Here is a 24,626-nt window from a genome sequence, read left to right as displayed (position 1 = left end):
TACAGTTCATTATCAAATGTAACGAAGCCGTTTACAAGTAAAAATAAAAAAAAAGAGATATGATTGGTAATAATTTCGTTTGATTGTCAATTAAATTATGATACCAATTCATTGATATAATGTCATTTTTTTATTTTACTTTATATTGAAATGGTTCATTAAACATATTCAAATATGCCTATTTTATGTTTGATTTAGATATAACTTATTGATGGATGTTATATTAAARAATATATACATTAAAATAGTATATTACTTTGCAATGGAAATCAACTTCATTAATAATATAATTTGCATGATATGGTTTCCGTGATTAAAAAATACTATGAATTAATTTTATTTAAAATGAATGATGGTATATATATTCATATCGTTTAAGTCACATAGAAATACGTTACTATGCGACAATGAGCGATCAGCGAGAAGGTATTAGCTCGAACGAAATTCATTACGAATACAGTGATGCTGTTGCGAATGAAGATGGATGCGATGGTATGTCWTTTATATTATAAATTTTAAGTCGATTTACATTCCATAGTATGAATGTTTGTATGAAGTTCGTATGTTTTTTTTGCCTTTAAATAAAGAAAAAGACTTTATTAAGAAAACGGAAATTTGCATAAATAAACATTTCAATAGAGAGAATGTTTCATTAAAAATACAAAATACAACACCTACAAGCAAATTGTGTTTTGTCGTTGCTAATTTTTAATGAAACAGTTTCATTACGACCTTGTATTATCTAATTGTAATTGTTATGTTAGATGCTTTATCACAAGAAATGGGGGAATCACCAGGGGGCACGAAGATATGGGTCCCTAAAGTTGATAGCAAAATATGTCCAAAGGTTGGTGACGTCTTTTCATCGGTTGAGTCCGTAGAAAAAATGTATAGGAAATATGGCGATGTTGCTGGGTTTGATATACGGATGGGAACCAAAAAATTGAACTCGTTGGGTGGAGTGCAAACCCGTTATTTCATTTGTAGTAAGGAGGGTAATCCAACGAAAAAGGAATTTGATTCATTAGAAGTTTCATCGGGAGATAGGAAAAGGCGTAATACAAATTTCAAACGTACCGGTTGTAAAGCTTGCCTTAAAGTACACTATGTGAAAGAGAGTGGCCGGTACGAGGTCTATCATTTCATAGAGGGTCATAATCATATGCTATGTTGTTCGGATGAGAAGATGTTCACCCGTTCAAGACGGCAACTTGATTACAAGGATCGCAGGAATGTTTATCACGCATCAAGCTCTAAAGTAGGTATCACTCAGTCGCGCAGAATGCAATTGGCAATGAACGGAGGTTTAGTAGCATCTGGTGGGACAGCTAGGGATCATATGAACTTTAGAAGAGACATTATGCTCTTTGTTGGTAACAAAGATGCTCAAATGTTAATAAACAAGATGAGCAAACGGCGGGAACATTGCCCTGAATATTTTTTTGAATATAAGTGTGATGAAAAGGAGTTGATTGCAATATTTTGGGCAGATAAAACAGCGAGAATGAATTACAAACATTTTGGAGACACCATATCATTCGACGCTACATTTCGGACAAACAAGTAAGTTATTTTAAATATTTGTTATGAAATATTTCTAGACCAAATCATGCTTTAATATCATGTTTTTGAATCGTAACAGGCATGCAATGATTTTTGTTCCATTTGTTGCAATTGACAATCACAAGAAGTCTGTTGTCGTTGGTGCATCATTGATTAGAAATGAATCTGTCGTTAATTTCACATGGGTATTGAATGTGTTTATGAAAGCGCACGGTTCTCAGCCACAGTTTGTAATAACCGATCAATGTGCAGCAATGAAACAAGCGATACCTATAGTTTTTCCAAAATCTATTCATCGATTGTGTATGTGGCACATAACCAAAAAAGTGAAGGAAAAGGTATGTCTATTTTCAACTATTCAGATGAATTCTAACTTATTCTTGCATAAGTTTGTATAGTATGCTTTCCATCAGCGAAATTTGGTTGTGAATTGGTCATATGGAAAAAAGGCTTTGAATATTATTTTATTGTGTCTTTGTTTCATTGTCAAGATCCGTGATCATTTAGCCCATGGAACCCCGTTCAAAAGCAAGTTCAACAAACTCGTATGGAATGTACACATAAGTCGTGAAAGTTTTGAGGATAAATGGAATGCGTTGATGGATGAGTATGGCCTACGAGGGCACTCGTGGTTTGAAGAAATGTATGCAATAAGAGATTCTTGGATTCCAGCATATTTCAAGGAATATCCAATGTCTGGTCTTATGAGAACCACTTCCAGGTCCGAAAGTATTAATTCATTTTTTAATGTTTATACGAAGTATTGGAATGATCTTGTTTATTTTCTTAACACTTTCGACGATGCAATCGAAAGTCAAAGGAAAGAACACTGTTCCCTTGAGGTTGCGACTAGAACTACGATACCAAAATTGTTGTCACCATCAAAAATAGAAGCACAAGCAGCGAAAGTTTACACAAAAACAATATTTTTTGACGTGCAAAAGGAAATGAACAAGGCAGTATGGTTTTGCGGGGTTGTGGAAGTAGTAGAGGTCGGTGATAAGATGATATACAGTAATACACATAAGAACAAGAATTCTGAGGTTAAAGCTACGTACAAGGTTTTGCTCAATTCTTTCATTTCATATTCACATTTAACAATTAGAAGCGCATTTCCTGTTAATTTTCTCTAATTTATCTTCCTTTATTTATGGTACTGTAGGTGGTTCATGATGTAAGGGATGAGTCTTTTGAATGTAGTTGCAACCATTTTGTTCGCAATGGTATATTATGTCGCCATGCATTTAAGGTAATGTTAAATTCTGAGGTGCAATCTATTCCCGAGAAATACATTTTGCCGCGTTGGAGACGAGAGTTAGTTCCTATTGAGTTGATGTCGGCTCGGGTTAGGTACGGTGAAATGGATGTTGAGAAACAAGCTTTGATCAACCAGGCTATATCAATGTTTGATGTTATTATTGGACGTGTACGTAATGACAAGGGAGCGTTGACAGAGTTTGTGAATCAATTGGAACATTTGGGTGATGAAATTTCGGCAGACGTTCCAATTTTGACAGTTACAGAGCAGAAGAGAAATGATATTGAAGAGCTATTATGTGTTACCGAACCAGAATCGGTTGATGTTCTACCACCAACAGGTGTACGTAATAAAGGTTGTGGAACCGGAAARCGTCTTGTTGGTGTGTCAGAGAGGGTATCCATGAATGCAAAGAAACCGAAAAGATTGTGCAGAACTTGTGATAAAATGGGGTGGCATGATTCCCGCAATTGTCCGATGAAGGGCGATAGTACGARTTAACGTTTTAGGTGTTCGAATTGTATTAGATTGATTTGGGAAGTTACCTTGACTTTATTTCATTTGTTTTATCTTACCTTGCAACATTTATCGTTGGAATTGTGTTCGTACTTAATATTTTGTGATGAATCGCTGCATACCGGTTGATGTGAACATATTAGTTTGAAATACACTTTCAATAAGCAACCCAAGCGACAGTAATTAAAAAGGTTTCATTGTAACACTTAGAATATGCCTATTTTAAGAAGCGGATTTGTAAAGGAAAAAGCATACAATTGAAGTTTAGTAAGTACTATGTAATGTAAGTTTGATGTTGCGCAAGTGAAACGCTTGTGTGTGGACTTAATGAACCTCTTTCACTTGGAAAATTGTAAACATGTTACTGAAGGTTGGCAATGGACAAGTTGATAAACCATTTTAATCGTTGTCATTAAGTTGTTGAATCATGAATATATGTATTGCATTAGTATTGTGCCACTGTAATACTAAATTGTAAAAGGTTGAGTAAATTGAAATATGACGCATGATGAAGGGATATGACACGAGTACGACGAACATGCAAAAAAATGAAAATTTAGCTTAACAGAAAGAATTTTACGCATTGCAAAAAAGCATAGCAAATTTTTTAGTACTTTTAAAGAAGACATCATTTTACTCAATCCAAAATAAACAACGCATAATTTACTACTAAGAACACAATAAAATTCATGTGCTTAACTCAAAAAACCCCAAAAAAGAGTATCAGTAGTGAACGAACTGTAAAGCCATTGATAACTACGATTAAACAATAACGCTAATGGCAGATCTTTTTGTTGCTTTTGCCTGTTCTATAGCTTTTTTTTTATCTTCGGTATCCATTGCATGAAACTGATCAACCTCTCTCACGATTGACTCCCTTCGTTTGCTGAAGTTGCTGAGTACTAACTTTGCCGTGTATTTCTTCCTTAGATCAGTTAGTTGTGTTCTTTGATTCTGCCCTTCTGTGGTGAACCCGGTCTTCCATGACCTTTCCTCTCCCATCCAAGTTTCCATGTGTCTCATCAAGAACACACCTCCGTCCTCCAAATTGTCCTTAGTTTGCCAACTCATTTCCAATCGGTCATGACCAGTTTCATCCATTTCTTGCCAACTCGGATGGCCTATGGCTCTTAGGTGCTTTATCATAAACCGATGCTGGACAAATAAATAATCAATTGTAAAATATAAGTTGGGAAGAAATTTGAAGTATGAGAGTGAATGTGTAGTTAGAGTACATACTAATAAGTCGACAACGTGTTCATGCAAACCCAAATCATCTTCGATCTGACATCCTTTCCAGAATCGGTTGTCTATTACAACGATTGATGGGTTCTTGAAATTAAAAACGACCAAGTAGTAGTGTTCACAGTCCATAACAGGGAAGAATGCCTGTGTGTGTTTAAATGTTATGTAAGGTCATGATGAAAAAAGTTTTCTACATAATTTTAAATGCAAGAAAAAAGTAAATGCTGCACATACCAGATCCATATTTCGCATTTTAATAACTTCCATGTCGAAGCGAACTGATTTAGCTAGGTTATTGCTGAAAATGTCATACTGAACATTAAAATCAGCCTGGCGAGTCCATAGCTTCGGATCTCCCTGTGTGGTAGTGACGTAGTAAGATAACATTCATGAAATCATGTTTTCTTTCATTTGAACTAAGTTGATTAATCATATAAAACTTACCAACACAGTCGTATTGAAAAAAAAACGACGCGGYGAGTCACGGCTTCTGAACATTTCCTCCATRTTCAGCAATTCAGCCCATCCATCTATAACATTTGTGTAAACAATGCATTTGGACGCTAGGCTTGTCAAATTCCCCCGAAGGATGGTCGTTGAATTCTCCAATTCGAAGACAATGTCGCTGTGGATTTGGAACGTAACACATACGCGTATTAGGCGAAACATATGTCATTGGTAATGTGTTATTAATACAATTTCGTAACAGTTTAAGAAAGTGAATATTAGGTAAAAAAATATACTTACAAGGTTGATCCAATTTCTGCAATAGCCCACTCGTGTATGCGTCTATCTTCTGCACTCACCTTCATGTCTATAGAACGCCTAACGTAAGGTGATCTTAGGTGATCGCCCAACCGAACACTCCTCCGTTGACATCCGGTGAACCGGTTYGATTTCTTCAACTTTGCATCATCAACGATGCATACACCTTTTCCTTTGTCCTTTGAGSTTGGATTTGTGACAGTKGACGGTTCTGCTGTCTTTGTAGGGCTGATTCCAAGGTCAAACTGTGGAGGCCGTAAMGCTAATGACTGCTTCTGTKTTTTACTAGATAGTGATTTCTCAAYTGTTTCRTCACATATCTTATGCAACGTTTGACTGAGCCAATATTGTGATAATGGTGACTGGTGCATTTCATTATCAATCGGGGTTTCATGGCCAGTACGTTTACCAACAACTATATCGATTGATTCACCAACAGCTGCCGGGTCTACAATATCAGTTGTTGCTGTGTGACCTGAATCATGTTGTGTAGATGATCTGAATATGTCGTTCAATTCACGAGAAAGAGCTTTGAAATCTTCATCCCCCTGATACTTGGCCTTGCAAGCAATGAGACGCTGTTCAATATCACGCCTTGTATCAAAAACATGACATATCATGTCTTTTATCATCTTTATTTCCACCTAGTCATCGTAGGAAGGCGTAGAAAATGTTAAATCATTAATAAGATTTAAACTAGTTCATATCATATGTTTCATTTGATACTATAAAATCTGTACAAATACTAGTGAAAAAGTTTCATGTAATATCTAGAAGTGAACATGTTACTATTATCGTATAGCAGTGAAACTTTTTCATGTAATATAAATCAGGTAACCAGTAGTAACACACACAATCATTTTGGACAACTTTCATTTGATACTAGTGACACACTATCATTTTGGTTTACATGAACATGTTTCATTTGATACTATAAAATCTCTACAAATGCTAATGAAAAAGTTTCATGTAATATCTATAATTTCTCGTTACGAAACGTTTATAAATAAAACAATTAAGGTAGATAAGTACCTCTCTTTCAACCTCCCTTGTCACGTCCAACAATTGAGCCGACCCTAGGCCTCCATTTGCTATTTCCCAAGCTTCACGCTTTTTTAACATGTCGAAGCTCCATGCCCTTGTTGCTGGCCTCATGTGGTCAACTACTTCATCCGGCCAGATTGTTGACTCCACATATAGTAACTGATTAAAATGTAAAGTMAATGAGGTTTATAATTCGTGGTAAAAGAAGTTTATGTGAAAAAATGAATTAGATAAACTTACAGTCAAATAAGTAAGTGGCCCGGCGTAGAAACATACATCACTTGATCTGCTCCAACTGTCCTTACTGGTTTTCAACATATCGTAAATGAATTTGCACCAGTCTATCTCAGGTATCATTTTCAAATCCTTGATTGAAGAAAGGAAACTAAGATTGCAACACCCCATGCGGTTACAATCTACCATCAAGTTAACGAACAATACCAAGAAGTTGATTTGGAATGCACCAGCTGCATCTCCAGAATCTTTGATTAGTTTCATAACATCCTTTGGTCTCATCTTCTTCTTATCAAATTGGTTCCTAAATATGGCATTAAGATTTGGCTCTGATTTGTGTTGTTCTATACTTAGTATATCAATGCCCCCAGTCGGTAATCCTAGTAGATCATGAATTGAGGCTATTGTAATCGGAATTGAACCGTGACGAACATTAAGCCTCATGGTCATAGTGTCTAGGTTGTCTACAACATAGAAACCCAAACGAGATGGGACACCGTCTATTTTTATGTCAAGTAGGCTCCCCAACCCCATACTAGTAACGGCAGCACGTTGTGATTCGTTTAGTGTGTGAACCGTTTCGTGCAGTGTCCTGGGCGATGTCCTAGTTCTTAGTAGCCGATATTGAACTTCATTCGTGTCAAATGCACGTTCATCTTCAATCCCCTTCTGCAGGTTCTGGATTATTCCCTCTTCTCCTGATTCTTTATTAATGTTGTCAACGACTCGACCCCCTCCACATTTTTTTTTGCCCAAAGCTCCTGCATATAATACTTATCATTTGAATATATTTTCAGATTTTAGGCAAATGTAATATTTGATCTACCTTTTGCCTCTTGAGGTCCTGAAGTGGTTTTTACGACTTTGGACGTTCGTGTCTTTGGGGGAACGGGTTCCGTGCGACCGTGGCTCGAGGATTCCTTCTTTGATGTAGAAACATTAATATTTTTTTTCACCGCAAGTTTTGGTTCGTGCACAAAATCACTGTCTGAAAATATACAATATGTTGGTGTACTAAAGTAAAACGTATGAAGTTTCATAAAACAATAGAGTAGGAAAGTCAACCTCATATGAAGAGGGTGCATATTATTGTTTAAACATGATGCACTCTTTTTTTTAACCATTTTTTTAGAAACATCAGATGCACTATATGTTTTATATTTCTATCAATATACAAGTGCATGATTGTATGAAACATCCATTAAAAAGTACAAAATAATTTATTTTACGGAAAAATTCAATATATGAAGCATATATTTCGTCTGTACCTAGTACGGGCGGATTAACAATGTTCTTCTCAGTTTTTTTCGTATTGCCAGTTGCATCTTCTGTGTTGGAACGACTGGATGAAGACCTGTTTATCGTAATCTTAAGTTTCTTTATCTTACCAACTTCTGGGTCCTGTACAACAGCAACAGCTGAAAGTTTACAATGAATTAGTGTGTGTCAATTCAAAACACATATGTTGTGTGCCTACATTGTGCCACACAATGCATAACGATCTGGTAAAATACAACTGTTTTAATGTCATCAGCCAAAAACGATTGAAATTAGGAGAATTAAGGCCTGAATCAGCAATCACAATGATACAGTAGAAACAGTTGGTTTTCATAGTGAAACTATTTCATTTGCAATATAATACTTTCATTGATTAATTACGATCAATATGAATATGTAGTATAAATTCACACATGTTAGATCATGTTGGAAATGGGGGAGAAATGTTGATTGTGAGGATTGAAACAGTTTCATTACTCATTTAGTACATGAGTATAATAAGAAAATGAACTCTTGATGAAAAACAGTTTCATCAATCATTTATACCATATTCAACCAAAAACAGTTTATGATCAAATAGTCTACTTATCCCATATTCAACAAAAAACGGTTGAAATACGGATAAACAGCTTCATATAAGATTGTAGGAGGTACTGATGAAATATTCTACTTATCTTGAGTAGTGTTTCATAATGTATACCAATGAGATTCAGACCATTTACAGTTAATGAACATCATTAAACTTCATTAAGCAATTGCATTAACATGGACAAGAAGACAGGAATATGTAAGTGAAGATTTGTATAATATTGCATTTTCACAGTGAAACTGTATCATTAAGAATGATATTTAATATGGTATATATCATTAGAATTCATTAAGCATTATTCCTTTTTCATTGATACTTCAATTTGCTGATAACTTAACMCTAGATTCACCCATAATTTCACAAAATTATAATGAAACCAAAAATTACCTATCAATGTCAAGAATGACACATTTTCATTACTCATATGCATGAACCTGTTTCTACTGTTGCTTGTCAACAACTTCATTTGAACATATCGCATTTGAACCAGTTTCATTACTCACTGCCAAAAAATACCTATCGCATTTGAACCTGCCCCTATATGCATGAATCAGTTTCATTATTCATTTAGTAGATGGTAGGCATCCCTTTTTTTCTTGGCTGTTGCTGCTGCTTAACGTCTGCTTATTTTGCATCTCCCTATTCTACTCCATATCTGTTTGACTCTGATTTTCCCTTGGGTTTACATTATATGTATCAGATGCAAGCAACTATGTGAATGTTGACCATGGCTACTTAGCAAGTTCTTATTATTCTGGGATAATATCTGTATTTGTGTTGATCTCTTCGTACCTGGAAAGAGTGGCATCATCTGGAAGAACATTAAGAACTCTTGCATTTACCTTTTACAAATTGAAGTATTTCGGTTCTGTTCCTATCATTTAAATTTTTATATATATTTTCATCTTATAAGCAGATATTGTTATTAGTTGATTTTCTATTCTAGTTCTTCATGCTACGATAATTCTGATTCTTGTTCTTTTGTTCTCTTGTTCAATTTTGAGGTAATAATTATGGTGGTCATTTACTTATGTGCACAAATGAAAAGCGAATTAGTGCTTCCGCTTTTGGATACATGTCCAATACTAGTAAGTTGTAATCTTGTATCACATATGGAGTCGAATTATCTTTGACGACTATGGTTTTAATTTATACAGCTAAAACAGAATTTACCTACATTCCAGGTTAGGGCAGTGGTAATTGGTCTTGGTGCTGAGCTACTTCCCATGTTTCTCCATGAATGCATTCATTTCTCCATGTTGAGGTAATTTGGAGGGCTAAGCCAAATTACTTGTCTAGACAAAGGGTTGGGACAAAACTTCTTGTAATACATGGCTTATAATAATCCACTTGGGTACTTCTGATTCTTCAGGCGGCAGAGTTAGATCCAGTAGTTGTGGAACTTGCTCGGGACTATTTTGGTTTCAGAGAAGATGAAAGTTTAAAGGTAATTGACCAATTGTCATCACCTATTTACTTGATTGTTCTACTTTGAGTAATTGTACTACAGAACCATCGCAGTTTTGAGGGTGTGTCTCTACTCATACCTGCTAGAATTTTGTAATACATTTATTTTTATACCAATGACTTTTCTAGAAGGAAATATATGTTCAAATAGATTTTGAACCTTCAGTTGGCAAACTGTACCCGATTTGACTTTATTTCTTAGTAGATTGATGTTGCTCTTGAGACATATTGTCTCTTCATCTGGCTCAGATTTGACTTTATTCCTTAATCTTTTCTATATTGCTGTTCAATGCTATAAATAGTACCTTCCCCAGACAATTGCATCCTTTCATTTAGTACATGAGTATAATAAGAAAATGAGTTGATCGCATTTCTACTGTTTCTACTGTTGATTGTCAAGAATGAATCAGTTTCATTACTCATGTATCAGTTTCATTACTCATATGCATCAACATTTACCTATCGCATTTGAACCTGCCCCTATAAGGAAATTACCTATCACTGTCAATAATGAATCAGTGTAAGTTTGTGTAATATATGATTACCCGCCAGAAAAGCTCAACAACTAAGTCTATGATGATGGTGAATCAGAGTTGATGTTCTATGCACTGCTAGAGACTTCTTGTTTCTGCAAATATTGGCTACCCTTTTGCAAAAGGTACAAAATAGAGCCGCGTTCACCCTCCGCTTACTTTACTGAAGCCCACATATCTCCCATAATGTCCGAAAATCATGTATTACACAAACTTACATCTTTAAGACGCAAAACACAGAAATATGTTACCTGTAGAATCATGACCGACTCTCTTCTTCCCCCTCTTCTTCATTTGTTGGTTAACGAACTCAATGTCGATACCTTCATCATCGAGCTCAACTGGTCTGTCTTTGTTGTTAGTAAACTTCGAAAAACTATGCATCTCCCTCAATCTATGGCTATATCGCCTCCGACCTGTGAAAGATCAAGCGATTACAGGCGACATTGAGGTTCAAAATCACTGTTAGGGTTCTGAAAAATCGAAATCGATATGGATTAATATAACATACCTCCATTATTGCCGACCATTTTTCTTGAATATGCTGATGATCGATGATTTTGGAAACACTATATTCGATTTGGGAAGAAGAGATAGCCTTGCAGTGATTTGGGATGATTTGGGAATGCAAGCGATGAAGACGGGATTTTGATGACATATTGCAATTAGGATCTTAGGAATCGATAATTATGTTTACCATTATACCCTTATTGATTAAATAAATTGATTTTTTAATTTTTTTTTTTTTTAATTTCCATAAATAAATCCTACAAATCTTGACCATTGATCAAGAAAATGGATGGTTGAGATTGGTTCACACGGTTTACACAAACGGATAGGGTTCGCATTTGAACGCTCCTCTATATAGTTATATATATATATATATATATATATATATATATAACGAGAGAGAGTTTGGTTCAAATACTAACCAAGATTTTTGTGTTAATTTTGTTAACCAATCTTGGCCATTGATTCTTACAATAAAGGGTTGTGATTAATCATGATAAAAAATTAAAATATTAAATTTACAATTTCAAAGAACATATGTGAACAAAGGGGAAAGAATTTTTAGGTAATTTTCTTTTTTATATAACTTCTATATCATTAATTGGGAGTCATTAATTGGGAGTTACAAAATCAAAAAATCTCATTATTTTTATTAATTTATTTTTGTTAATGTAAGAACCATATGAACACACACACATATATATATATATATATATATGTGTGTGTGTGTGTGTGAACCATTGTGTCAAATACGAACAAAAATTGACATATATATGAACTTGGACTGTATAACATTTATGAATGCAATATGAATATAATAAGAATAGTTGTTACACGAAAGTAGATAAATAAAAAACAGGTATGAACACAATATGAATATAATAAGAATAGTTGTTACACGAAAGCAAATAAATAAAAAACAGTTATGAACACAATATGAACAGTTTGTGAAYRATAGTTCCTTCATTATGAACACATTCAGGAGCAAACCAATGTTGAGATWTGCAGCTAGTGTACATATGAACACAATATGAACACTTGTGAACAATTCTTTAACAATTACATATGAATTCGAATTCCGATTGTAGTCGTAGACGATTTTAACTTTTTCATTCTCATTGTTGTCGATCTGTTTTCCAATAGGTATATCCATATTACTCGTACGATATCGAAATCTTTACAATCGGAAATTCTTTAACAATTACAAAATCAATATCATTATGGATAGAATAAATCGTAATTCAAAACATGAACACGTATAAAAAAAATATCAATATTACATAATCATCAATTATTGAGATTTTTAGATTTGTAACTCCCAATTAATGATTTGGGAGTTACATAAATGACAAGTTACTTAATTACCCTTGTCATTAATATATGAGTTATATGTGAACTTAAAGAAAAGATGGAATATGATTGATTGAGTTTGGTTAACAAAGTTAACACAAAATTTTTGGTTAGTATTTGAACCAACCCCTATATATATATATATATATATATATATACGAGTTATAATGCAACTCGTTGCATTCCTATAATTCTTGCAACCAAATCAGAAGCGTTCATTTGATCAACGTTTAGCATTTAAGTGTGTTGTATTGATTGATATATAAGTACATGTCTGTGTGTGTAGGGGACCTTCTTATAAGAACCCATAAAAATAGAGATAACCTTGAGAACTTGTACATCACGTGTTATTTTATATAATTATTAATAATCTAGAACTAGGATTTAAAATATTGATTAACACACGTTTGTTTCACAATGTGCTTGTTTCACATGTATTCGGTTCACAATATGAACATTTTTTTATGTGTTTGTGAAACACAAAATACTAGTACAAAAGTTTCACATTGTGAACGAACACATATAAAACAAACATATTATAAAACAAATATATGTTAATCGATATATTAAATAGTATGTCTAGATAAATAAAATAAAATAACACATGATACATAAATTCTTATAATTATCATAATTTAATGGGTTCTTAAATGATTAAACCCCTATATATATATACATACATACTTGAGTTTAAATCAATCTGTTTTCATGAAATTCATGAGACAATATTTTTATTCTTGAAACTTCAAAATAAAATATTGTGAAAGTAACCGTCACATTGTTTTAACTACAAACCTAATATTTTAGCTATGAAAATCATATTCTTTAACATTCATAATATATTGAAACTATGAACGTGTTTTCTTTTCCCTCCCAATAAATAGGAAGCACCCTTGACCGGTGAGGGTTGTCTGGTTCCGATTTCCGAGTTAACCAACATACCTCCAGCCTCATGATCATCACATCTTCATTCTGAAATAAAAAAAACTCCATAGAATTTAGCAGATTGTGACAAATATTTCAACACGCTCCTCACACATTCCTCGTAGTAATCACTCACACATTTTTTAATCCCCTCGTCATTAAGAATTGAAAAGGGGGAAATCGAGTAATTTTTCATTTGAAAAGAGGGAAAAAAAGGGGATCAGGGTTCTTGTTTTGGCGTAGGTTAAGCTAGGAGGAATCAAAGGGTGCGTAGGATAATATGGGTATCCATTGGTGCTCTGTTATTGTCTCTGTTCTTGGGTTCTTGGTATTGGAATCAGTTTTGTTTGTTGATGGAGGATTAACCAGTAGTTTTATACGAAAAGTTGAGAAAACCATTGACATGCCTCTTGATAGTGATGTATTTCGTGAGCCTCCTGGTTATAATGCGCCTCAACAGGTATGGTTTTCCATCTATTTTGTGGCTTTTTCCCCCAATTTATTTCAATTCTTGTGTTAGTTTATCAACTATTGAATAGAATTTTGATTTGTTTTCATCAATTAGGAAACACGTTTCCAAGTTTCTTTGATTTTGGGATATATTTGATGAGTTTGTTTGAATATAAGAACCCTGATTGCAATTCGGTTCGATTTCGGGATATATATGATGGGTTTTGTTCAATCTAGGAACCCATTTTTCAATTCATTGGCATCCATTGATATAAAAACCCATTTGCATTATGCTTTCATTTTGGGGTTAATTTTGATGGGTTTTGTTTGATTCAAGAATCCCATTTGCATTATGCTTTCATTTTGGGGTTAATTTTGATGGGTTTTGTTTGGTTCAAGAATCCCATTTGCATTTTGCTATGATTTTGGGATAAATTTTGATGGGGTTTTGTTTGATTCAAGAATCCCATTTGCATTTTGCTATGATTTTGGGATTAATTTGAAGGGGTTTTTTTGATTCAAGAATCCCATTTGCATTTTACTACGATTTTGGGATTAATTTGATGGGGTTTTGTTTGATGCAAGAATCCCATTTGCATTTTGCTTTGATTTGGGATAAATTTGTTGGGGTTTTCCTCCAATTTGGGATAAGTTTCATTTAGATTAGAACCCCATTGTCCAATTGATTGGGTTGTAATGATTAAAGAACAAGAAGTTGCATTTTGGGATCTCCTTTTCTTGATCATGTTAATAACACTGAATGTTCTTTTTTGAATTTAAGGTTCATATAACCCAAGGTGATCATGTGGGGAAGGCAGTGATTGTGTCTTGGGTGACAATGGAGGAACCAGGCTCAACCACAGTTGTTTATTGGAGTGAAAACAACAAAAAGAAGTTCATAGCCAAAGGCATTGTTACTACCTACATATTCTACAATTATATCTCTGGATTCATCCATCATTGTAATATTTCTGATTTGGAGGTACTTATTTTGATGAAAACCTCTATTAATTAGTCAATGTCTCAAGTTCTTTTGATATCATTCTATCTGGGAGAGGGAGAATCAGACGAGAACAAAGTCAAAATAAGAGAACACGAGAACGGCCAAATCACATGTGATTTTGCACTGAGATCACGTGCGATCACGGAACATGGTCAATGCAAGGTGTGCGGGCAACTTGGCCCATCATGACCTTGGGTCGCGGCCAAGGTCACGTGAATCACATGTGACAAGGGATTTTAATGTAAATCACATGTGATTTAGCCGTTCTTGTGTTCTGTTATTTGGTTGTTGTTCTCGTTTGAACATTGACTCCTATAGGATCTTTACAAAATTAGGTTTCATATTGAATAATTTTGTTTATATTTGCAGTACGATACAAAATACTACTATGAGGTTGGGATTGGACATACAACGCGGACTTTTTGGTTCACAACTCCTCCTAAAGTTGGACCCGATGTCCCTTATACTTTTGGCCTTATTGGTATTGTGTTTTACAAACTTATTTTTGAATCTTCGGAGTGAACTATTTGTGCCGTTAAAAGCAGTTTACGTGTTAATGTTACAGGTGATCTTGGGCAAAGTTTTGATTCAAATGCGACACTTACTCATTATGAAATGAATCCGACACAAGGGAAAACTGTGTTGTTTGTGGGTGACATTTCGTACGCTGATAACTATCCCGATCATGATAACACAAGATGGGATTCATGGGGAAGGTTTGCTGAGAGAAATACAGCATATCAACCGTGGATATGGACCGCAGGAAATCATGAAATTGATTTTGCACCTGAAATTGTAAGCTTCCTTTGACTTTGACTTTGACTTTTACTTTTACTTAGGGGGTGTTCTGTTCGTTTCAAGTAATGGGAATGAGAATGCTTCACTACCCGGTATCTGGTAATGGTCCATTCCATTGCATCAAACCAGACACCATTAGGGTGTGGTTGGTAAGTAGATGGGACTTGACAGAACTAGAGCGACGGCACTGGACGTGCAAGAGTGAGGTAGGCGGGTGTGGAAGGTTTTAGAGTTTTAATCTGATAATATTGGTTTAGTCATATAGGTAACGGAACCTAATTTTCATTAAGAACTGGGGCACCGCCCACAATGCGACATCTGACATATTCATCAGGAATATGGATGTTTTATTCATCATGAATGTTGTAACATACATGATGAATAACATGAGTTATTCTTGATGAATATTCATCCTGAAGAGAGATACGTGGTGTGTTGTGTGCAGATTCCGGGTTCTCAATGAGAAACATGTTCTCAACCGAACTTTCCTCCAGTCATATATAATTATATATATAGGGTCGGGTTCTGGTGAAAAAGGTAAGAAGGGATCTCCACCCTTGGATCAATCCTAATTGTGCATCTCAATTCCTGTGATAAGCACAATTCATGGGATAGGAGTGAGATTAAAAGTGATCAAGAGTCCAAATCTCTTCTTATGCTTCTTAACTTATTCTCAACTTAATTTCTATTCTCACATGATCCTTTGTCTATATATATATATATATATATATATATATATATATATATATATATATATATATATCTTGTCCCATCTGCCTGATTATTTTGTTGGTGAAAAAAACAATGCATTTTTGTCCAACTCATTATGGTCCTGTCTGGGTCTAATGTCGTGCCAAATGTGAGATAACAAGTTTTCTTTCGTGTTGTACTTGTACTGTCATGTCGTGCATACCAAACACACCCTTGATGATTTTCATTACCCGCAACCAAGCACCTCCTTAATCTTGGATTGTCTCCTTTTGGTTGATATCGATTCTATTATGAATTTGGAAACTTGAAATAATTCTCAAACGATGAAGTTGAAGATGAGTCCATTAAAATCGAAGTCTAGCTTTGTTGGAAGTAAAGGAGAAAATCCTTACTGGTTTTGTGATACAACTTTTGGTAATTTTCTTGCAGGGAGAGACTGAACCTTTTAAGCCTTATACTCACAGGTATCAAGTCCCCTTTGAGGCATCACAGAGCACTTCTCCTTTTTGGTACTCCATCAAGAGAGCTTCAGCATACATCATTGTTTTGTCTTCATACTCCGCTTATGGTACCTCAATTTCCAACCTTTTTATAATATGCAATTTCTTTTCGAAGTATATAATATAATATAATATTTATATACACCAAAACTCACACACACTTCTCACTTGCACCTTAAAGGCTCCGAATTTCGCATGCTTTGGTAGGTAAATACACTCCTCAGTACGAATGGCTCGAGCACGAACTGCCCAAAGTTAACCGAAGCGAGACGCCATGGTTGATTGTTATGACACATTCCCCATTGTATAATAGCTATATCTATCACTATATGGAAGGTGAATCCATGAGAGTCCTGTTCGAGCCTTGGTTTGTCAAATACAAAGTTGACGTCGTGTTTTCTGGCCATGTCCATGCCTACGAACGCTCGGTAAGTCTCTGTACACATTTCCCTTTTGTTAAATTTTGCAAAAATATTGTTTTCAACAAGACTTTATGAATCAGTTTGAAACTTTTGTAGCCTAACTGGTTATTTTACAAAGATATTGTTAAATTACCTACGGTTTCAAACTCTTTGGGATAGAGGTAAGGTCTGCATACATTTTATCCTTCTCAGACCCTACTTTTTGTGGGATATATAACTGATCTAGTTTGGTTCGGTTTTTACATTTTGTTTCAAAACCACCATAAACAAAACCTAACTTAGTTTCGTGACAATTTTTTGCACAGGAGCGCATATCGAACATTGAATATGACATTGTAAACGGAAAGTGTGATCCAGTTAAAGATGAATCGGCTCCTATATATATAACCATCGGGGATGGAGGAAATCTTGAGGGCTTGGCATTCAAGTAATAACTAACATATTGTGTTATCTTATAATCGTATATTTTTCTATATGAGTCAACAGCCCAGTGGCATCCAGGTTACCGGTAGACCTCCAACCTCCTTGGAGGTCAGAGGTTCAAACCTCATAAAAAATAAGGGAAGTGGGTGAGTTTTGCAGTATATAAATATCATGTGGACTTTAAAAAATAACTAACTCGAGAATGTTTGAACGATGATGTAGCATGACCGAGCCACAACCGATGTACTCGGCTTTCAGAGAAGCTAGTTACGGGCATGCCATTTTTGACATCAAGAACAAAACCCACGCGTATCATAGTTGGCACCGGAACCAGGACGGGTACGCTGTGGTAGCCGATTCAATGTGGTTTTACAATCGATATTGGTATCATCATGAGCAACATGCATCATCAAAATGATATGTTTACCTTCATCTCAAAAACGATAAATAGGATTAATTGTTGTTTCTAACCTTTGAATTTAATCGTTTCTTTCATTCATGGTGTGGGAATTTATGTATAGTTAGTACCATTATACGTGTTTGCAAAACCCTTTTTTAAAAAGCTTGTAGGATTTGATCAACTGGTTGTTAGGGACTTTCCTGACTGTTCTCAGGCCCTGGGAATAGTGGTTGAGGTATGCACAAGCTGGTCTGGACATCATGGTTAACAAAAAAACGGGAATCTGGTTTTTGGCCCTTTCCTCGCTGATCCATTGTTGATCAGCGAGGGAACTGGTTTTTGGCATTTCCAGGGATTTTTTCCATCGCTGATACCTTGTTTTCTTGTAGTGGAATTCTCTACATTTGAAGTTTTTAAATGTTTTCTACATTTTAGATAACAGTATAGATAATCATCTAATTCATTGTTTCAAAACTACATATTTAATCATCTAATTCATAGTAAAATATATATATATATATATATATATATATATATAATCATCCAATTCGTTGTTTCAAAACTATAACTAATATCTAATTCTTTGTTCCAAAATACATATTTAACCACCAAACTTGTTTATCCAAAGTACATATATAACCACCAACCTGTTCTTCCAAAAACTATATATTTAGCCACCAATTTGTTTCTTTCATTCAAAACGCAATTTGTGTAAGCTTCCCTATCTACTTCTTGCAAGTCCCCAAACATATTCACCTTTTCAGGATCGTCTCTTATCATTGAAATTACTTTAAACTTCTGCGGTTGGACCAATGACTGCATTTTTGAGATCTCATAAGTGATCATCGAACGTTTCTTATCAAGTTCTTCTTCTCGTTTGATGCCCTTGTTTAAGTTTGTTCGCCATTTTTTTTTAGCCTTTCTCCAAGTTTAGCAACCGCATTATTGAATTCGTCAGCCATGGGATCTACTCGACGTTTTCTCTTCTTACCATGCCCACTTGAAGTTTCTTCAGATTGCATATTTGCATTGGCACCTTGAACATTGCTAGTTACCATCACGTCATCAAACTCGTCATTCATGTGTTGTGTTTGATCTTCTATACACACCTCCTCTTCCTGCTCAACAAATCTCTTGCTCTATTTTTTTGAGTCCGATCTTTTCCAAATACAATACAAAGATCCTCATAAAAGGATACACTTTGTTCTTCCATTTTCCCGTCCCTTTGTGGACCTATTTCATAATAGAATAACATAAATATACATATAACTATAATTATATATAACTAAGAAGTTCTTTAGCATGTACCTGAAGATACGACTCTCAAACTTGGTCTTTAGCAACCACACAATTCCTTACACTTTTTGAAGCTGCTAGTATATGAACCACTTATCATGTCATGTACGACAGTCCAATCTTTCTTTATTACTTTTAACTTTGATTCAATGTGTGGTTTCCCTAAAATACCGGAGCCCGACGAAGATTCTTTGTTCAAGATATGTTAAATAACCCGATTTAAAGCCATTATCGACTTTAAATGCTCCTGTATTCACCATGGTTTTGTTTTCTTCAATATTCGTCCATACTCAATTTCTAATTTGACTCGTCAAACCTATAAACATAGACTGTGCTAAATTATCCCTAAATGCAGTCCAGTCATCTGAAGTACCAACAACATTTATATTATCCCCGTCTTCGACTCCAAGGTCTCCGGTTCCCTCATCCACTTCACCTTCATTGTCAAGTAGATCTTCATTGTCAAGTGGATCTAATGACATTTCTTGCATTATAAAATTGTGAAGGAGACAACATGTCATGATGATCCTAACTTTTAAATCAATAGGATAATACGAGTTATCTGTTAAGATTCTCCACCTTGCCTTTAACATACCAAAACATCGTTCAATAACATTTCTTGCTCATGAATGCTTCATATTGAAAAATTCTTTGGCAGTGGTTGGTTGGTGTCCATCACGTCAATAATTTAAATGATATCTTTGACCCTTACAAGGAGATAAGAAACCCTCTCCATTTGTATATCCGACATCAACCAAGTAATAACCTAATAATAAATTAAGTTAATAAACCATCAAAACTTATACTTGTTAATATATAGTAAAATATCAAAAACTACATCCGGTCTTGGAACTTTTAATCCATGAGGCCTAAGAAGAGTATCTCGAAGCACTCAACTATCAGATGCCGACCCCTCCCATTCCGGTAACACATATATAAATTGCATATCCCGGATCGACCGAATTGGTACGGGCATTTACTTTTTACTTTCTGTTAAAACTCGTTAGGTCGCCTAATTTCGTTCTACAACTTATTGTAACATCTTTAGATAGAACATTTTTAAGTATTTTATCAAGACATCCATCATGGTTCATTAGCAAGTAACTACCATCTGCTACCGTGGTCCATTAGCATTCTTCCCGATTGCAAAAATGTCGCCTTCAACACCGCCCAAGTCAGTAGGACACGATGGATGTCTTAATAAAATACTTAAAAAACGTTCTATCTAAAGATGTTACAATAAATAAATTTCCATTTATGAACAACCTAAGCCCAGTTGCGTTTTTGTATTTTTTGGCGATGTAAAAGAAATGTTTTTTCCGCTGTTCGTAGATCTACATTTTCATTTCTGGGTAATTGTACGTGTCTCGTCCAGTTTATGTGTATCCCGACTAATCCATGGACCCTGGAGAAACATATCACGAAAATTCTCGGGACGTATTCAAACAGGTACCTCGGGAAGCAACCCAAATGCCGAAGCCTTATTGGCTCAATATATCTTTCAAAAATCTTCAAAGAAAGAGAAATAAGAGAGGAAGGGGTTGTTTGTTTATTTCTTAATAGTTCCATTAAGAGACAATCTCTGAATCGTTAAAAGGTGAATCTTGTTTGGCAAAAAAAAGTATGCCTCTTAATGGTTCTAAAACCATCGCAATGGTTTTCTATCATGGATCTCCCTTAACCATTAAGAGCCTTAATTTATTGTACATAATTACCAAATAATTATATTTCATTTTGCATTATATCATGAGAGTCTCTTAATTATTCTGCACCAACCATTCAACAATTGCCAAACAGCCTCGAAGAGAAATGGAAAGAAAGTGGAAAAGATGAAAATATATTCGTGAAAGGATATTTTTGTAATTTTGGGTATCGTTAAGCATATAAACTGAAATCCCCCTTTTATAACTGTCATTATATTAAATTTAATATAATATTTATTATTTTTATCAAATTAATTAAATATTTTATTAAAGTACGTATAAATTCTCACGTCAAACGCATTTCATTCCGGGGATGCATTTGATCTTCCGATCGTGTTTCATGTCTTCTCGAAGTCAATTCCTGTCCATGGCCAACACAAGAACCCTAGATTTTTATCCCGTCCATGGCATTCTTACACCCATAAGACGTTAGTTTCATCTCAATCCTCACTTCTGTTTGTTTCCTTGTAAAATGCTGATAAATCTTCTAACGAATTCGTGTTTCTTGATTGTAATCAGCCGGCGATTGCGTGTTGATGAGGTCACCCGATCCATCGAAGCCGTCGTATATTGCAAAAGTGAAGAAGATTGTATCGGACTACAATGGAGACAACGTGAAGGTTCACGTACGGTGGTACTACCGGCCGGAGGAAGTAGTCGGCGGTCGGAAAAAGTTTCACGGAAACAAAGAAGTATTTCTCTCCGATCACCGTGATGTCCAAGCCGTGGATGCAATTGAAGGCAGGTGTAAGATCCACACTTTCAAGAACTACAGAAAGCTCGAAACCGTTGGTAACGACGATTTTTACAGCCGCTTACAGTATTGCTCTTCCACCGCACGCTTCAGTCCCGATAGAATTGCCGTGTATGTTCGACGTTTTCGCCCTCTCGTGTTCATAATTTCTTGCGTTCTTGATGGAATTTGTTGCAAAAGAATGATACGAACAACTTTTCTTTGATACACAGTTGATTAATCTGGTTCCTGTTAATGTGGCAGGTACTGCATATGCGAGATGCCTTATAATCCTGATGAGTTCATGATTCAGTGTGATGGCTGCCATGATTGGTAGGTCGCAAAACATTATCTATAGCATTACTTTTATGCCCTTTTTATGCTTCTTGTATCACTTCGGATGATACCATGACACGCACACACACACACACACATATATGAACTTTATGAGATGGGAGAGTTGCTGGAATAAGAAATGCTTAATATGGCACTTGCATGATGCATCTTTTTTTTGCCTTGGTGAATTGGGATGTGGGAGGCACAAGGTTTGCTTCTTTTATGACTACTGTTTTGCCGAACGTTATACTTGGATCCTTGTACATTTATTAGCCTGTTCACTATCGCCCACTGATTGAACTCCTGATATGCTGTCCAAGCTTCTACTTTTCAGTTTACTCTGCAAGTAAGCCAATTTTAGTTTCTAAACTCTCACAGCCTCTTGGTTCAGGTTTCATCCTGCTTGTATAGACATGACAGTGGAGGCGGCTAGAGAAATGGAGCACTTCCTGTGCCAGAGTTGTTTGTCATAAGAGCAAAGGGTTCTCCAAAATCATGTAGTCACGAAGGTAATTTCTTCTCTCTTGATACAGAAAGGTGATATAGCAGTGTCTGATTCTGTTTGGCATGTTGGTAGAAGTGCACCAAGTGCGAGTGTTCTTTCATATAGCAATGAACGGTTGCGGATATGGGTGCCTGATGTGTGGACACCAGGCTTCAAGATCTATTGGTTGATTATGAATCTGTATGGACAATTCTTCTATAATTATGAATGGAATCCTAAAATGTATAGAACCAGCGATTAAAAGAAATGAAAACTCACACCTTGGGCTATGGGCACGTTTTGCGTGGTCGAATCCAAGTTTGAGAAGAAGCTGACTTACCAAGATCTCTCTCAATCAGCCATCTGAATCAATACATGAACTTTTTAAATGACCTTAAATGAGTTTTCAATTAGGAGCATAGTTTTTAAGTTTCTTTTAACTCAGTAACCCTGCCTATGGTGTTGCATACACTGCTTCTTGAAGTCTTGAAAGAACACTAGAAAGTTAGATTGTAGGAATGACGTTCATAAAGGTCATGTAACTAAATGCTCCAGCTCTTTAACGGGTCATATCTATGATTCTCACATTTTCAACCTCTGGTGTTACACACACACACACACAAACTACCTTCAGTATAAACACGTTGCCTCTGTAAAATGTTGAAAAAACATTAGAATGCTAGTTTGTAAAAATGACTTTAATAGAAGGTCATTTAACTTTTTAACGGGTCATGTGTATGATTCTCTGGCATTTTCAGGTAGACACAAAGCGTCGGCGAACGTGATGTACAGGTATAATGAACCAAAAATGTTGTTGAATATACAAAAGCTTTCAAACTTGGAGAGGATGAAGATAGTAGGAACTTAACACTAATATGCAAAGGAAACCACATTTTGACTTGATTTTTGTGCATATACGTGTACATATACATATATTTCCCTTTTGATTGGTTGGACTTCTAAGTGTTTGTAGCCTATGTTTGTTTGTGAGCTAGGATCAAATCAGTTTCTTTTTATCCATATAGCGTTATTACTAAAGGTTTTTTTGACGTTTATAACATGCATCTTTTAGATGAACAACAAATAAAGACAATATATGGCGAATAGGCCATGTGTTGTTAGTTTCTATTTGTTTTACGTGTTTTACCTCATTATATTGTCTACTTGCACACTATTGTAGCGTATCTCAATTACCTGTTTTATTTATCTAGTTTTTTGCCTGCTTGCATACACCTTTGCGTTGTGCACAAGCCGATCTTCATGGAACAACTTCTCAATGAGAGTTACACCTCCTAGACCCTACTTTTGAATGGGATATACGGGATTCGTTTGGTTTGATCTAACTATGTGTTGCTCAACAACTAATTCATGCGTTTAAGTCGAGCCTTTTTCAACATTTTTGTTCTATAATGACTTGTACTTCATGCATCAAAAGATGTATTATTGTCGTTCATTTGGATTTTTTCGGGTTTAACAATAATTCATATATGACTAATTTATTCTCACATTTTCAACCTGTTTAAACTTTCCCCTTGTAATGGATGTAAATGAGTATGAATATGTAATTTCAAAAGGAAAAGAACTCAAAACAGTCGATTTCATTGTAAAAGAATGATTGTTACCAGTAAGGTAAAACACCGGCTTATGTTGAAAGATCATATTCCGACTCTTGTCTATTTTGAGACATTGATTAATCTAGACTTGGAGGATGTTTAGCAAAAACGTGGTTACCAAGTGTCACTTGCATTAGTGAGTGGGCCCAACAAGGACTATGAATCTTATCTAATAAGAGACATAACAAAGACCAATAATCTTACTAGGTAAGTGACTACGAAGACTCTTACCTAGTAAACGGTCACCGGGTAGAAGACGCTTACCAACAATTCATTTTAATGGTTGAGAATATTCCCCAATAAGTTAAGTGAAGGTGGCAACTATTGTCAGTAAGCGCTTAACTGCCCCTCACATTTTAAAAACATAATAGAAGCGTGTAAAGAGCAATAGGATACCATAACTATTAGGACCTATTCATTCTTTGTGCAAACTTAAACAATCAAATATTCAAACCCCACGCATTCTAAACAAAAAAGT

At 35.2% G+C, this 24,626-nt stretch overlaps 3 protein-coding genes across 3 annotated transcripts; all 3 read left to right on the top strand.

Moving 5' to 3' along the window:
* Nucleotides 1-407: 407 nt before the first annotated feature.
* On the top strand, nt 408-3,322 carry LOC112506310 (protein FAR1-RELATED SEQUENCE 5-like). The gene is made up of 5 exons (XM_025110317.1): nt 408-492; nt 765-1,563; nt 1,643-1,901; nt 2,055-2,624; nt 2,726-3,322. Exons 1-5 carry the CDS (start codon nt 408-410, stop codon nt 3,320-3,322), a joined length of 2,310 nt encoding a protein of 769 aa, XP_024966085.1.
* A 10,234-nt stretch (nt 3,323-13,556) lies between these two features.
* On the top strand, nt 13,557-18,050 carry LOC112506978 (purple acid phosphatase 2-like). Its single transcript, XM_025111340.1, has 8 exons — nt 13,557-13,736; nt 14,508-14,708; nt 15,099-15,210; nt 15,295-15,524; nt 16,668-16,806; nt 16,946-17,166; nt 17,466-17,587; nt 17,806-18,050. Exons 1-8 carry the CDS (start codon nt 13,557-13,559, stop codon nt 17,999-18,001), a joined length of 1,401 nt encoding a protein of 466 aa, XP_024967108.1. The 3' UTR covers nt 18,002-18,050.
* A 3,299-nt stretch (nt 18,051-21,349) lies between these two features.
* LOC112506309 (chromatin remodeling protein EBS-like) lies at nt 21,350-22,524 on the top strand. The gene is made up of 4 exons (XM_025110316.1): nt 21,350-21,410; nt 21,502-21,847; nt 21,980-22,048; nt 22,443-22,524. Exons 1-4 carry the CDS (start codon nt 21,350-21,352, stop codon nt 22,522-22,524), a joined length of 558 nt encoding a protein of 185 aa, XP_024966084.1.
* Nucleotides 22,525-24,626: the final 2,102 nt, after the last annotated feature.

This window comes from Cynara cardunculus (genome assembly GCF_001531365.2).
Source record: "Cynara cardunculus var. scolymus isolate 2C chromosome LG 2, CcrdV1, whole genome shotgun sequence".
NCBI lineage: Eukaryota > Viridiplantae > Streptophyta > Magnoliopsida > Asterales > Asteraceae > Cynara > Cynara cardunculus.
This window is presented reverse-complemented; position numbering and strand designations above follow the sequence as displayed.

Coding starts and splice junctions, on each gene's coding strand:
- LOC112506309 (XM_025110316.1), top strand. CDS start 21,350: ATGGCCAACACAAGAACCCTAGATTTTTATCCCGTCCATGGCATTCTT. Junction 21,411..21,501: donor CATTCTTACACCCATAAGAC/GTTAGTTTCATC, acceptor GATTGTAATCAG/CCGGCGATTGCGTGTTGATG. Junction 21,848..21,979: donor AGTCCCGATAGAATTGCCGT/GTATGTTCGACG, acceptor TTAATGTGGCAG/GTACTGCATATGCGAGATGC.
- LOC112506978 (XM_025111340.1), top strand. CDS start 13,557: ATGGGTATCCATTGGTGCTCTGTTATTGTCTCTGTTCTTGGGTTCTTG. Junction 15,525..16,667: donor TTGATTTTGCACCTGAAATT/GTAAGCTTCCTT, acceptor ATTTTCTTGCAG/GGAGAGACTGAACCTTTTAA. Junction 17,588..17,805: donor CTTGAGGGCTTGGCATTCAA/GTAATAACTAAC, acceptor ACGATGATGTAG/CATGACCGAGCCACAACCGA.